Genomic DNA, 16,653 nt, shown 5'->3' with positions numbered 1-16,653 from the left:
TGGGACGGGTTATGCCATGTATTCCTAATGCCTGTTAGGATAAGGCCGCGCGTATAGTGCCCGCGATGGGACGGGATATACCATGTATTCCTAATGCCTGTTAGGATAAGGCCGCGCGTATAGTGCCCGCGATGGGACGGGTTATACCATGTATACCTAATGCCTGTTAGGATAAGGCCGTGCGTATAGTGCCCGCGATGGGACGGGTTATACCGTGTATTCCTAATGCCTGTTAGGATAAGGCCGCGCGTATAGTGCCCGCGATGGGACGGGTTATACCATGTATTCCTAATGCCTGTTAGGATAAGGCCGCGCGTATAGTGCCCGCGATGGGACGGGATATACCATGTATTCCTAATGCCTGTTAGGATAAGGCCGCGCGTATAGTGCCCGCGATGGGACGGGATATACCATGTATTCCTAATGCCTGTTAGGATAAGGCCGCGCGTATAGTGCCCGCGATGGGACGGGATATACCATGTATTCCTAATGCCTGTTAGGATAAGGCCGCCCGTATAGTGCCCGCGATGGGACGGGATATACCACGTATTCCTAATGCCTGTTAGGATAAGGCCGCGCGTATAGTGCCCGCGATGGGACGGGTTATACCATGTATTCCTAATGCCTGTTAGGATAAGGCCGCGCGTATAGTGCCCGCGATGGGACGGGTTATACCATGTATTCCTAATGCCTGTTAGGATAAGGCCGCGCGTATAGTGCCCGCGATGGGACGGGTTATACATGTATTCCTAATGCCTGTTAGGATAAGGCCGCGCGTATAGTGCCCGCGATGGGACGGGTTATACATGTATTCCTAATGCCTGTTAGGATAAGGCCGCGCGTATAGTGCCCGCGATGGGACGGGTTATACCATGTATTCCTAATGCCTGTTAGGATAAGGCCGCGCGTATAGTGCCCGCGATGGGACGGGATATACCATGTATTCCTAATGCCTGTTAGGATAAGGCCGCGCGTATAGTGCCCGCGATGGGACGGGTTATGCCATGTATACCTAATGCCTGTTAGGATAAGGCCGCGCGTATAGTGCCCGCGATGGGACGGGATATACCATGTATTCCTAATGCCTGTTAGGATAAGGCCGCGCGTATAGTGCCCGCGATGGGACGGGTTATACCATGTATTCCTAATGCCTGTTAGGATAAGGCCGCGCGTATAGTGCCCGCGATGGGACGGGATATACCATGTATTCCTAATGCCTGTTAGGATAAGGCTGCACGTATAGTGCCCGCGATGGGACGGGTTATGCCATGTATACCTAATGCCTGTTAGGATAAGGCCGTGCGTATAGTGCCCGCGATGGGACGGGATATACCATGTATTCCTAATGCCTGTTAGGATAAGGCTGCACGTATAGTGCCCGCGATGGGACGGGTTATACCATGTATTCCTAATGCCTGTTAGGATAAGGCTGCACGTATAGTGCCCGCGATGGGACGGGTTATACCATGTATTCCTAATGCCTGTTTGGATAAGGCTGCGCGTATAGTGCCCGCGATGGGACGGGTTATGCCATGTATACCTAATGCCTGTTAGGATAAGGCCGCGCGTATAGTGCCCGCGATGGGACGGGTTATACCATGTATTCCTAATGCCTGTTAGGATAAGGCCGCCCGTATAGTGCCCGCGATGGGACGGGATATACCATGTATTCCTAATGCCTGTTAGGATAAGGCCGCGCGTATAGTGCCTGCGATGGGACGGGTTATACCGTGTATTCCTAATGCCTGTTAGGATAAGGGCGCGCGTATAGTGCCCGCGATGGGACTGGTTATACCACGTATTCCTAATGCCTGTTAGGATAAGGCTGCGCGTATAGTGCCCGCGATGGGACGGGTTATACCATGTATTCCTAATGCCTGTTAGGATAAGGCCGCGCGTATAGTGCCCGCGATGGGACGGGATATACCATGTATTCCTAATGCCTGTTAGGATAAGGCCGCGCGTATAGTGCCCGCGATGGGACGGGTTATACCATGTATTCCTAATGCCTGTTAGGATAAGGCCGCGCGTATAGTGCCCGCGATGGGACGGGTTATACCATGTATTCCTAATGCCTGTTAGGATAAGGCCGCGCGTATAGTGCCCGCGATGGGACGGGTTATACCATGTATTCCTAATGCCTGTTAGGATAAGGCCGCGCGTATAGTGCCCGCGATGGGACGGGATATACCATGTATTCCTAATGCCTGTTAGGATAAGGCCGCGCGTATAGTGCCCGCGATGGGACGGGTTATACCGTGTATTCCTAATGCCTGTTAGGATAAGGCCGCGCGTATAGTGCCCGCGATGGGACGGGTTATACCATGTATTCCTAATGCCTGTTAGGATAAGGCCGCGCGTATAGCGCCCGCGATGGGACGGGATATACCATGTATTCCTAATGCCTGTTAGGATAAGGCAGCGCGTATAGTGCCCGCGATGGGACGGGTTATACCATGTATTCCTAATGCCTGTTAGGATAAGGCCGCGCGTATAGCGCCCGCGATGGGACGGGATATACCACGTATTCCTAATGCCTGTTAGGATAAGGCCGCGCGTATAGTGCCCGCGATGGGACGGGTTATACCATGTATTCCTAATGCCTGTTAGGATAAGGCCGCGCGTATAGTGCCCGCGATGGGACGGGTTATACCATGTATTCCTAATGCCTGTTAGGATAAGGCCGCGCGTATAGTGCCCGCGATGGGACGGGATATACCATGTATTCCTAATGCCTGTTAGGATAAGGCCGCGCGTATAGCGCCCGCGATGGGACGGGTTATACCGTGTATTCCTAATGCCTGTTAGGATAAGGCCGCGCGTATAGTGCCCGCGATGGGACGGGTTATACCATGTATTCCTAATGCCTGTTAGGATAAGGCCGCGCGTATAGTGCCCGCGATGGGTCGGGTTATACATGTATTCCTAATGCCTGTTAGGATAAGGCCGCGCGTATAGTGCCCGCGATGGGACGGGTTATACCATGTATTCCTAATGCCTGTTAGGATAAGGCCGCGCGTATAGTGCCCGCGATGGGACGGGTTATACCATGTATTCCTAATGCCTGTTAGGATAAGGCCGCGCGTATAGCGCCCGCGATGGGACGGGATATACCATGTATTCCCAATGCCTGTTAGGATAAGGCCGCGCGTATAGTGCCCGCGATGGGACGGGATATACCATGTATTCCTAATGCCTGTTAGGATAAGGCCGCGCGTATAGTGCCCGCGATGGGACGGGTTATACCATATATTCCTAATGCCTGTTAGGATAAGGCCGCGCGTATAGTGCCCGCGATGGGACGGGTTATACCATGTATTCCTAATGCCTGTTAGGATAAGGCCGCGCGTATAGTGCCCGCGATGGGACGGGTTATACCATGTATTCCTAATGCCTGTTAGGATAAGGCCGCGCGTATAGTGCCCGCGATGGGACGGGTTATACCATGTATTCCTAATGCCTGTTAGGATAAGGCCGCGCGTATAGTGCCCGCGATGGGACGGGTTATACCATGTATTCCTAATGCCTGTTAGGATAAGGCCGCGCGTATAGTGCCCGCGATGGGACGGGTTATACCATGTATTCCTAATGCCTGTTAGGATAAGGCCGCGCGTATAGTGCCCGCGATGGGACGGGTTATACCATGTATTCCTAATGCCTGTTAGGATAAGGCCGCGCGTAATAGTGCCCGCGATGGGACGGGTTATACCATGTATTCCTAATGCCTGTTAGGATAAGGCTGCGCGTATAGTGCCCGCGATGGGACGGGTTATACCATGTATTCCTAATGCCTGTTAGGATAAGGCCGCGCGTATAGTGCCCGCGATGGGACGGGTTATACCATGTATTCCTAATGCCTGTTAGGATAAGGCCGCGCGTATAGCGCCCGCGATGGGACGGGATATACCATGTATTCCTAATGCCTGTTAGGATAAGGCCGCGCGTATAGTGCCCGCGATGGGACGGGTTATACCACGTATTCCTAATGCCTGTTAGGATAAGGCCGCGCGTATAGCGCCCGCGATGGGACGGGATATACCATGTATTCCCAATGCCTGTTAGGATAAGGCCGCGCGTATAGTGCCCGCGATGGGACGGGTTATACCACGTATTCCTAATGCCTGTTAGGATAAGGCCGCGCGTATAGCGCCCGCGATGGGACGGGATATACCATGTATTCCCAATGCCTGTTAGGATAAGGCCGCGCGTATAGTGCCCGCGATGGGACGGGATATACCATGTATTCCTAATGCCTGTTAGGATAAGGCCGCGCGTATAGCGCCCGCGATGGGACGGGATATACCATGTATTCCTAATGCCTGTTAGGATAAGGCCGCGCGTATAGTGCCCGCGATGGGACGGGTTATACCATGTATTCCTAATGCCTGTTAGGATAAGGCCGCGCGTATAGTGCCCGCGATGGGACGGGTTATACCATATATTCCTAATGCCTGTTAGGATAAGGCCGCGCGTATAGCGCCCGCGATGGGACGGGTTATACCATGTATTCCTAATGCCTGTTAGGATAAGGCCGCGCGTATAGTGCCCGCGATGGGACGGGATATACCATGTATTCCTAATGCCTGTTAGGATAAGGCCGCGCGTATAGTGCCCGCGATGGGACGGGTTATACCATGTATTCCTAATGCCTGTTAGGATAAGGCCGCGCGTATAGTGCCCGCGATGGGACGGGATATACCATGTATTCCTAATGCCTGTTAGGATAAGGCCGCGCGTATAGTGCCCGCGATGGGACGGGTTATACCGTGTATTCCTAATGCCTGTTAGGATAAGGCCGCCCGTATAGTGCCCGCGATGGGACGGGTTATACCATGTATTCCTAATGCCTGTTAGGATAAGGCCGCGCGTATAGCGCCCGCGATGGGACGGGTTATACCACGTATTCCTAATGCCTGTTAGGATAAGGCTGCGCGTATAGCGCCCGCGATGGGACGGGTTATACCATGTATTCCTAATGCCTGTTAGGATAAGGCTGCGCGTATAGCGCCCGCGATGGGACGGGTTATACCATGTATTCCTAATGCCTGTTAGGATAAGGCCGCGCGTATAGTGCCCGCGATGGGACGGGATATACCATGTATTCCTAATGCCTGTTAGGATAAGGCCGCGCGTATAGTGCCCGCGATGGGACGGGATATACCATGTATTCCTAATGCCTGTTAGGATAAGGCCGCCCGTATTGTGCCCGCGATGGGACGGGTTATACCATGTATTCCTAATGCCTGTTAGGATAAGGCCGCGCGTATAGCGCCCGCGATGGGACGGGTTATACCATGTATTCCCACTGCCTGTTAGTATAAGGCCGCCCGTATAGTGCCCGCGATGGGACAGGTGACGTCACCCGTCGCCGCTAGCGAAAGTTATATTTCGCTTTGCGGCGGTGTCGCGGGCATACTGGTATTTGATTGGTTCAGGGGCTGGTCACATGAGACGACAGCCCTTAAAATCAAATATTCCCGGCATCCAAAATCCGCGACACGGCGTCGCATTGTCGCTGTCGCGCTTACTATAAGCACACGTGGTGGCGGCGGCAATGCATTTTGTTTTTGGGCGACGTCGCCCATCGCGGGCACTATACGCACGGCCTCAGCCTGTTTGTGGGAACATTGTTTCTTCTCTTATTTGTCTGGCACCCCCAGTTCTGCAGGGCCATGTATAACCGGACACGCAGTGTAAGCTGAGACAAGCTGAGACACGAGCTTCTCCAAGGAGACGACCCAAGGAAAAGGGGGTGAAGTTGCCCCGCTTGGGTTTAGCTGTCGGTTCCGACCCTCTGTGTGCGGTTCTGGGCTGAGCGTAAAAGGCGCCCGGCACCGGCTGGGATGGGCCTCCTCGCTGAACGTTCCTTGGGGACCGTTGTCCTGCATGCATGGTGGGGAGCGTGTGACCGGGCGAGGCAGAGGGCGCAGTGCGGGGGAAGTCTTGCAGGCGGCAGTGATGGTAATAAGGGAGGTGGAGAGGTGTAGTTCGGCAGGAGAGGGTAGGCTGCGTGTGCGAGAGTGCTCAGAGATCCGGGCAGACGCTGTGTTGGGTATCGCTTTGTAGGTGACCACGTGTCTTGAGTTGCCTCTGTTGGTACAGGGGTGTGCAAACTTTCTGCGCGGCGCCCCCTGTCTGCTCTCTCCCAGTGATGCGCTCCCCTCCTTACCTTTAATCCGGCGCCAGATGATGCCGCGGGGTTATGTGGCGTCACGTTGCATGACCTCGCGGCGTCATTGGATGCCGCGTTGCCCACAGCTGGCTGAATTCAGCTAAGTGAGTTAGAGGTCTTGCGCTGAAGAGCGCGGGGCCTCTGTAACCGCCGTGCGCACCCAGCTTGTGCGCCCCTGCTGCAGGGTATGGGCGGTCAGTGTAATGATTTATCTGCTGGGGGAGCCTGGCGGGGCTTTTAGAGGGGAGATCGCTGAGTAAATACGCGGGGATTGTGCAGTATGGAAAGGGGCATCTTGTACCAGGACCGGCCTTAGCGCCCGGCAGTTGCCTTGGGCCCCGCGCGCTCTCCTGTCCGCGCCGGGATTCACATTTTTGCCTGCGAGGGGAGTGCTGGGAAGTCCCGGTGCAGCATCGCACCGCTGCTCACCCCAAGGTGTGTGGGTTGGGGGAGATGCGTGGGGGGGGGGTCTTACCTTTATGTGGGGCGGCCTTCCTTCTGCGGCGTCGGGTTGTCGCGTTCCATCACGACGCTGCAGGAGGAGGGCCCCCCGCTGCCAGCGTGCCGCCATGATGTAGCAGTGCTGTGGAGGGGAGCATGGGTACTGCCTAATCCTGTGTGTGCATAAGGGAGCGGCAGGTCGCCCGAGGACAGCCCAGCAGCTGGCTGGGAAGGGAGGGGGGGACTCCTTTATTATCGGGGTTAGGCGGGGACAGGATGCGTTGTGCCGGAAGGGATACATAGTTAATGTGGGGGAACACAAGAAATGCATCCAGCCTTGTATAACGCCTCTGGAAGTTGTAATTTTGGGAAGCCCCTCTTTATCCCCTCTCCCCCCCTCCCACCACCTTCTTAATTTGCCCCATATCTCTAGTGATGGTCCCTTATGCTGCGCTCTGTTCTCCTGCTGCCAATAAACCTCCTGTCCTGCTGCTTCCAACCCCACGTTGCACCCCTACTGCTCCCCTCGCTGCCTTCAGTACCCCCCTCCCATAGTACAGGGGCTGTCGCAGGAGCGCACGCTGATTTCTGTGTGTCTCTTGCATAAGAGCGCCCCCAGGTAATAATATGTCATGCAGATGTTGTGTCTCGGATATTCTTACCCGGGGGCGCTGTATAACATCTCCCCCTTCTTTATATATCTATATCATGTCACAATGTACAGTTCTACATCCTAACGGAAGTTGACAGCCATTTGGAGCTTCTGTTCGAAATCTGTATAAATCCTGCTTGTGTGCCTAACGAAATGGCCGACTTCTGACTTTGTGCTGCAGTCTGCGAAATGCTGCGGCTGATATGTAACATTATATTACTAAATGTAACACATTATTGTTACAGCTTTCAGAGTATTAGACAGTCTGCTGTTTGGAACACAGCAACAGATCTGTTTGTGATACTTTGTTGCCCAAGGGCAGAGCTCAAAAAAGGTGCGTGTCAGAGTTCAGTTTCCAAAGAAGTGGTTAGGACTTTCTAAATGGTCGCTGTACCAACCAAAGGATGATCAGTACATTCAAAAAAATAATTAAAAATGGCTTTAGGAGTTTAGATAATACTGACTGCATTTTTTTTTTAATCAGCCTATTTTTTTAAATGAGCTTTTTCACGTTCTGCTGCATTAAGCTCCTGATGGTGCCCCGCGGGGGGGGGGGGGGGGCTGTGCGCTGGTGGTGCCCCGCGGGGGGGGGGGGGGGCTGTGCGCTGGTGGCACCCCGCGGGGGGGGGGGCTGTGCGCTGGTGGTGCCCCGCGGGGGGGGGGGGGCTGTGCGCTGGTGGTGCCCCGCGGGGGGGGGGCTGTGCGCTGGTGGCACCCCGCGGGGGGGGGGGGCTGTGCGCTGGTGGTGCCCCGCGGGGGGGGGGGGGGGGCTGTGTGCTGGTGGCACCCCGCGGGGGGGGCTGTGCGCTGGTGGTGCCTCGTGGGGGGGGGCTGTGCGCTGGTGGCGTCCCGCGGGGGGGCTGTGCGGAAATGTTCTCATTGGACGGAGGGGAAATAGACAATAGGTCGGATGTGGCTGAAGAAGTGGAAAGCACGGGGTTAAGCGGGAAGCCGGCCGTGAGGATGGGGGTTTGGGGGGTGAGGATGGGGGTTTGGGGGGGTTTGGGGGGGTGAGGATGGGGGATTTGGGGGGGTGAGGATGGGGGTTTGGGGGGGTGAGGATGGGGGATTTGGGGGGGTGAGGATGGGGGATTTGGGGGGGTGAGGATGGGGGTTTGGGGGGGTGAGGATGGGGGTTTGGGGGGGTGAGGATGGGGGTTTGGGGGGGTGAGGATGGGGATTTGGGGGGTGAGGATGGGGATTTGGGGGGTGAGGATGGGGATTTGGGGGGTGAGGATGGGGATTTGGGGGGTGAGGATGGGGATTTGGGGGGTGAGGATGGGGATTTGGGGGGTGAGGATGGGGGTTTGGGGGGTTGAGGATGGGGATTTGGGGGGTGAGGATGGGGATTTGGGGGGTGAGGATGGGGATTTGGGGGGTGAGGATGGGGGTTTGGGGGGGTGAGGATGAGGATTTGGGGGGTGAGGATGGGGATTTGGGGGGTGAGGATGGGGGTTTGGGGGATGAGGATGGGGATTTGGGGGGTGAGGATGGGGGTTTGGGGGGTGAGGATGGGGATTTGGGGGGTGAGGATGGGGGTTTGGGGGGGTGAGGATGAGGATTTGGGGGGTGAGGATGGGGATTTGGGGGGTGAGGATGGGGGTTTGGGGATGAGGATGGGGATTTGGGGGGTGAGGATCGGGGTTTGGGGGGTGAGGATGGGGATTTGGGGGGGTGAGGATGGGGATTTGGGGGGTGAGGAAGGGAAATGTTTTAGTTTTCCTAGATCAGGACCTGTTACCACCTGCTCAGAGGTTCTCTCGTGATGGGAGCACCAGTGCCCATGTTTGGTGCTGTCCTCTGAAGTAGGTGGGGGCAGCACTAATACCCCATAGTGACCAGCAGGGCGTGGGGGTGTCCACCCATGGAATGTTGGTTATGGAATTTAATCGGCCCACCGAGCTGGTTAGTGTGTGTGTGTGTGTGTGTGTGTGTGTGTGTGTGTGTGTGTGTGTGTGTATGTGTGTGTGTGGCGCGCGCTGACAAGGGCCTCTTACTTTGTGTTTGTGTTGTTGGGGCAATTCACGCGCCCGCTAGTTATGTACAAAGGGTCAGCAAGAGAAATAGTCACTCACCTGTTAGGGGTGCGGGTTTTGGGACTAGGGTAATAAAACGGGGATGTTTCGTTTCTGCCCAGACAGGGGGGTCTTGTAATGGTGACAAATAAGAGACTCTGAGCATTGGGGTTTTTTTAAGATGCCCCTTTGTTTGGACTGTCAATAGCAGGAGTGACCAACTACTGTCCTCAAGGGCCACCAACAGGTCCGGTTTTAAGGTTATCCCTGCTTCAGCACACTGATTGAACCACCGGTGCTAAAGGAGATCTGGTAGATGTTCTTGTCCCGTGTTATCTGGAACCAGATAGTCAGTGGTTTATACGTCAGTTGGATGAGTACCGCCCGTCACCGAATCAGCCCGTCCTGGTCCGTGAACTTTCATTTCCTATAGTATCCGGTGTAATTTAAACACACACACACTATAATAACCAGGACTGATTGCGGGTCCCATGTGATGGGAAGGCAGGGTGTCCGTGTGCTTTGCTAGTTTACACACACACACACACACACACACACACACACTAATAACCAGGACTGATTGCGGGTCCTGTGTGATGGGAAGGCAGGGGGTCCGTGTGCTTTGCTAGTTTACACACACACACACACACTAATAACCAGGACTGATTGCGGGTCCTGTGTGATGGGAAGGCAGGGGGTCCGTGTGCTTTGCTAGTTTACACACACACACACACACACACACACACACTAATAACCAGGACTGATTGCGGGTCCCGTGTGATGGGAAGGCAGGGGGTCCGTGTGCTTTGCTAGTTTACACTCACACTCACACACACACACACACACTAATAACCAGGACTGATTGCGGGTCCTGTGTGATGGGAAGGCAGGGGGTCCGTGTGCTTTGCTAGTTTACACACACACACACACACACACACTAATAACCAGGACTGATTGCGGGTCCTGTGTGATGGGAAGGCAGGGGGTCCGTGTGCTTTGCTAGTTTACACACACACACACACACACACACACACACACACACACACACACACACACACACACACACACACACACACACACACACACACACACACACTAATAACCAGGACTGATTGCGGGTCCCGTGTGATGGGAAGGCAGGGGGTCCGTGTGCTTTGCTAGTTTACACACACACACACACACACTAATAACCAGGACTGATTGCGGGTCCCGTGTGATGGGAAGGCAGGGGGTCCGTGTGCTTTGCTAGTTTACACACACACACACACACTAATAACCAGGACTGATTGCGGGTCCCGTGTGATGGGAAGGCAGGGGGTCCGTGTGCTTTGCTAGTTTACACACACACACACACACACACACACTAATAACCAGGACTGATTGCGGGTCCCGTGTGATGGGAAGGCAGGGGGTCCGTGTGCTTTGCTAGTTTACACACAGGATAATTCCCTATCTGCACACTGTCCTGGGCAGCCATAGCTGGCTGAGTAAACTCGTGGTGAACACACAGTGTGATATCAGACAGGAAATCGCCCCCTCCCAAGTCTCGGATATATATTATATTCTATTATAATATATATATGTGTATCTTTTATTTATTTATTTTTTGCTTCACTATGCTGGGATTTCAGTCGCACTTAAAGCTGCAGTTCAAGCTGTTGTTTTTTTGTTGTTTTTTCATTTAATATGTGCATCAGTACAATCTACACACTGACAGGTGAATAGCTAAGTTGCCGATCGATCCGTTCTCCTGAATCGATAGCTGAAATTCGGCTGGGGGTTCACTAAATGCATCTTGGGTAATCTCCTGCTGAACTGACAGACAAAGTTCTGTGAGGAAGACCGCGGTGACCAGGCCGGCACAAGATTCACTTGGCTCACTGCTAGAGAGGGCCGGGCTAAAAAAGGTGATGCTGTTTCAGAAGTGGAAGGGGATGTGACTTTGTATATGGTTGCTATAGGAACAAAAATGCCTGTTACATTACAATACATTAAAAATGTCGGTTTGTTTTTTTGTTATTTTTTAATGCTTCAAGTATTTTCTCATAGTACTGGGGGGGTCTCATTTCTGTAATCCCCCATTTGCATCAGGAATGCCAGCCAGTCTACCCCACGGAATATCTGGCAGGAAACCCTTTGTTGTGAGGTGTGAAATGGAACACTTGAAGACTGCTCTGGTTTGAGTAATCTCCGCCCTCATACAAACAGTGGAGGTGACAAAATCCTTTGAAACATACTCAAGTCCTAGACATTGGGTCGCCTTTCTGGCCATATGCTACCCTGGTATGCAAAGGAATTTCCTCTGGGTTTTACCCATACCTTGAAATACAGTATGTTGGATAAAACATGAACATATTAAAATATCCGGTTCCTTTGGGTCCAGCTGGTCCAAACTCCCCAGTTCTCAATGCCGGAACTGGGACACCCTATGGTCCAATTTGCGACTTGCTACGACCTTGGGAACCGGAGATACACAAATACACTTAAAACCGTTTCACATTTTAATACACAAAACTCCGCTGTAAATGAAATCACGGTTTTTCACTAAATCCCCATTGAAAATAACGGGTTCCGCCGCCATAGACTTTCAATGGCAAACCGCCGCCATTGGCGGCTATGGGAATCCCCGCCATAGACTTTCAACGGGGCGATGCCGCCGTTGAAGTCAATGGGGTTTTTCCGCCGTAGCCGGTCAATGGGGTTTGGCCGCCATTGGAGTCTATGGGCAACATCCCTAACTTTCAAGGGGGTCCATACTCCGTCGGGTTGGTCCAAGAGGGTCAAGGATGGTTCTGCAGCAATGCCAGAGCAGTGGCTACAGATACCCCAAACCCCGATCCTCTCCTCTGGGCCCTCCGGAACCGGAGCTATGGATTACCAGTTTTCAGCTTTTCACACTTAGCCGTTTTCCTGAGCTTTTCTGCCGCCGCCATTGGAACCTATGGCGCGGCCCGCTCTTCTCGGTTCGACCCTTATCTGGGGTCCAGGATACGGGGACCCGGTTGTGGTCGAGTGGGGGGAGGTCTAGGAACCAGGGACAGAAAGAATTTTATTTCTAGGGGCCCTAGAACTGTTTATTCCCACGCCACTTGTCGTTGAACTTGACTTGTAAGTGATCAAAGCTCTCCTATTGAAAATGTATCCGCTTTGCGGTTAAGCGGTTTGGACGGCAGCCAACTCGTTCCTGGAAAGCTCTCTCGAGGATTTCTCCATTGAAGTCAATGAGCCCATTGACTTTCAATGGGAAACCGCCGCTCTCCCTCTCGGACGCCATCTGCTGGTCTTCTCAGGAACAGGACCCAAACAGCAAGATTCACCATTTGAAAGCATTGAGCCCTAATGGCGGCCTATGGGAACCTGCAAAATGGTGCCTGAAAAGGCGGGAAAGTTACACAAAGGGCTATAATCACTATACAACTATTAACACTTGTGCTCCTGGATGGATCCTAGTGTGTGTGTGATGCAGACACTGATATAACAATAAAACAGGGTAACAGTGGAATATACATGTTCAGATTATGACAAGGGTTAAATCACATTTCTGGACCTCAGCCCAGTTAACCCCTTGTCTCCCTGGTGAGGTTAGAAGGTGGCCAATTGGGGTGTAACCCCTTTAATCCCGGGCCAAATCCACCCCATTGTCACAGTTATTAAATGTTGTTGTACATTATATTAAAAATATAAAGTTTTTAGCTTATTTTGAAAGTCTTAAACATGGCAGTAGTATTTGTATGTACACGTACGTGTAGTGGGGTGCGAGAAGGTCACAACGCATTTTTAAGACGTGTCACAGTAAATTCTATAGTGTTTCGCAGACCTTAGTATGTTTGAAACTCCTACATTATTTCTGTTCTTCTGGCTGTTAAACTGACTCTCTATACTTCTGTTTTTTTTGTTTGTTTTGTTTTTTTAAACCAGAAAATGTTTGTAGGGATGTGCTATAAACCACCAAATATCAGAGAGATTGAGGAAGCTAAAATACTTTTGCAAATGGAGAAGGCATCAAAACTAAGTCATGTTTGCATAATGGGGGATTTTATTTATCCAGACACAGACTGGGGCAATGAACTGAGGACTAATCTATAAGGAATAAATGGGGATGATGTTTTTGCAGGGAAAAATGTAGAAGATAAATGGGCAGTCTTTAAAACATTGTTAGAAAAGCACACTTATCAGTGTATACCCTTGGGTAATAAGTATAAAAGAAATAAGTCAAAACCAATGTGGCTAAATAAACAGGTAGGGGAGGAAATGGAGAAGAAGAGGAAGGCGTTTAGATTCTTTAAGTCAGAAGGGACGGAGACATCGTATCAGAATTATAAGGAATGTAACAAAAATTGCAAAAGGGCAATCAAATTAGCAAAAATGGATAATGAAAAAAGGATTGCAATAGAAAGTAAGATCAGCCCTAAAAAGTTCTTTAAGTACCTTAATAACAAAAAAATGAGAAAAGAAAATATAGGGCCCTTTCAAATGTGAGATGGGTAGGCAGATTATTGGAGATAAGGAAAAAGCAGAGGTATTAATTAAACAAGTGCTTTGCCTCTGTGTTTACCAGGGAAGAATCAGTTTCAATAGTAGTGCCGCAGGAGGAAGCCACAACCTCCATATTAATGAACAATTGGTTAACTGAGGAAGTTCATAGGCGGCTTGAAAAAATTAAAGTAAGTAAGGCACCTGGCCCGATGGCATACATCCAAGAGTTCTCAAGGAGTTAAGCTCAGTAATAGCCAAACCATTATATTTAATATTCAAGGACTCCATTTCCACAGGCTCAGTACCACAAGATTGGTGTAAAGCAGATGTGGTCCCTATATTTAAAAAAGGAGCTAGATCAGAACCGGGAAATTACAGACCTGTAAGCCTGACTTCAATAGTAGGGAAACTACTTGAAGGTTTAATACGGGATAATATTCAGGAATACCTAATGGAAAACAAGATTATTAGTAAGTCAGCATGGATTTATGAAGGATAGATCATGCCAAACTAACCTTATTTGTTTCTTTCAGGAGGTAAGTAGGAATTTAGACCAGGGCAATGCAGTTGATGTGGTCTACTTAGATTTTGCAAAGGCTTTTGAAACGGTAATAATATATGCACCTGGATTGAAAACTGGTTAAAGGACAGACAACAGAGGGTTATCATAAATTGAACCTTTTCAGGTTGGGCTAAAGTCCTGAGTGGAGTACCTCAGGGATCGGTACTGGGACCCCTGCTTTTTAACTTGTTTATTAATGACCTTGAGGTTGGCATCGAGAGCAAAGTCTCCATCTTTGCTGATGATACTAAATTGTGTAAGGTAATAGAATCAGAGCAGGATGTAATTTGTCTTCAGAAGGACTTGGAGAGACTGGAAACGTGGGCAGGTACATGGCAGATGAGGTTTAATACAGATAAATGTAAGGTTATGCATTTGGGAAGCAAGAATAAATAGGCGACTTACATATTGAATGGGGAGAAATTGGGGAATCCTTGATGGAGAAGGATTTAGGAGTGCTTGTAGACAGCAGGCTTAACAATAGTACTCAAAGTCATGCAGTAGCTGCATCTATGCCCGTGCCTATATACAGCACCATTATTTATATACCTCTTCCCAACAAGTTCTTTACCCCTCAATAAAAAGCACCACCACAAATCCTCTATTCACACCCTCTTTCTACTCCTTCCTGCTGCTGGGGATAAATCTCCTAATCCTGGACCCAGACATACACACCTGCTTATTCCCTCATCTGCTGTCTCTAAGTCTCCCAACATAAGCTCTTCGGTGCAGGGATTTCCTTTCCTATTGTCTGATTTTGCTGCGCTTATTGTATTATAATTCCCTGTACTGTATTCTTTGTGAAGCGCTGAGTACACTTTAGGCGCTATATAAATAAAGACATACATTACAAAGGCAAACAAGGTTTTATCTTGCGATGGAAGCGAAGTAAACATAATTATGCCCCTTTACAAAGCATTAGTAAGACCACACCTTGAATGAATATGGAGTACAATTTTGGGCACCACTCCTTAGAAAAGACATTGCACTCTCTCTAATCCGGTAGAGAAGAGCCACCAAATTAATAATGGAGATGGACAATCTAATTAATGAGGAGAGACTAGCTAAATTAGCTTTAATTACATTAGAAAAGAGGCGTCTAAGAGGGGATATGATAACTATATACAAATACATTCGGGGACAGTGCAAGGAGCTTTCAAAAGAACTATTCATCCCACGGGCAGTACTAAGGACTTGGGGCCATCCCTTAAGGTTGGAGGAAAGGAGATTTCACCAGCAACAAAGGAAAGGGTTCTTTACAGTAAGGGCAGTTAAAATGTGGAATTCATTACCCATGGAGACTGTGATGGCAGATACAATAGATTTGTTCAAAAAAAGGTTGGACATCTTTTTAGAAAGGAAATGTATACAGGGATAAGTATACATGGGAAGGATGTTGATCCAGGGATTAATCTGATTGACAATTCTTGGAATCGGGAAGGAATCTATTTTTCCCCTTATGAGATATCATTGGATGATATGACACTGGGGTTTTTGTTTGCCTTCCTCTGGATCAATAAGTAAGTATAGATATAGGATGAAGTATCTGTTGATGGATGCATGTCTATTTTTCAACCTCATCTACTATGTAACCTACTTGTGGCATCTTTATAAACCTGTGATGCATTTTGCACAAAGTTAGAAATGTGATTCCTGTTTGAGGATGGGCCATATTTTTGTCACTGTGCCCTGTCTTTCTTACCTCTTTTGGTAATCTTAGTTTTGACAGCTTACACTGTATACTATTGGTTACTCCCATAAAAGATTACACTAAATATAAATTCATTATGTTTTTTCTTTTCTGGTAGACACGACCCTACCTGGATCTCCGCTGATAACCAACATATCTAAATCAACGCACCTCCAGAGGAGCACTGCCCACGACCAGCATGGAGCCACACTGTCAAGGCACCTCCAGAGGAGCACTGCCCACGACCAGCATGGAGTCACACTGTCAAGGCACCTCCAGAGGAGCGCTGCCCACGGCCAGCATGGAGCCACACTGTCAAGGCACCTCCAGAGGAGCGCTGGCCACGGCCAGCATGGAGCCACACGGTAAAGGCACCTCCAGAGGAGCGCTGCCCACGGCCAGGATGGAGCCACACTGTCAAGGCACCTCCAGAGGAGCACTGCCCACGGCCAGCATGGAGCCACACTGTGAGTAGAGGAGATATTTAGCTGGCTTTTTAGAATCTGCAAGTAGGACATGTTCTATTCACATGTATTTCTGCATTCACCCAACTAATCTTATTTTCTGTTGGGATAAAACCATCAGAAGGTAAGATGTATTTTGCTTTATAATCTTTTAGACCTCTCTTGCCAGCAGGGCTCCCAA

General features: G+C 50.5%; 1 protein-coding gene across 3 annotated transcripts in view; it reads left to right on the top strand.

The window, feature by feature from the left end:
* LOC142488342 (uncharacterized) overlaps positions 1-16,653 on the top strand; it is a 75,263-nt gene that overhangs the window by 42,003 nt on the left and 16,607 nt on the right. For 2 of the 3 annotated variants that reach the window (XM_075588734.1, XM_075588736.1), the window contains exon 2: positions 16,127-16,475. In XM_075588734.1, the coding sequence (XP_075444849.1) occupies positions 16,208-16,475 (268 nt within the window). In that variant the 5' untranslated portion in view covers positions 16,127-16,207. The remainder of the gene's footprint in view (positions 1-16,126; positions 16,476-16,653) is intronic. The other variant, XM_075588735.1, reaches the window with a different exon arrangement.

Source organism: Ascaphus truei, chromosome 2 (assembly GCF_040206685.1).
Source record: "Ascaphus truei isolate aAscTru1 chromosome 2, aAscTru1.hap1, whole genome shotgun sequence".
Classification (NCBI taxonomy): domain Eukaryota; kingdom Metazoa; phylum Chordata; class Amphibia; order Anura; family Ascaphidae; genus Ascaphus; species Ascaphus truei.
This window is presented reverse-complemented; position numbering and strand designations above follow the sequence as displayed.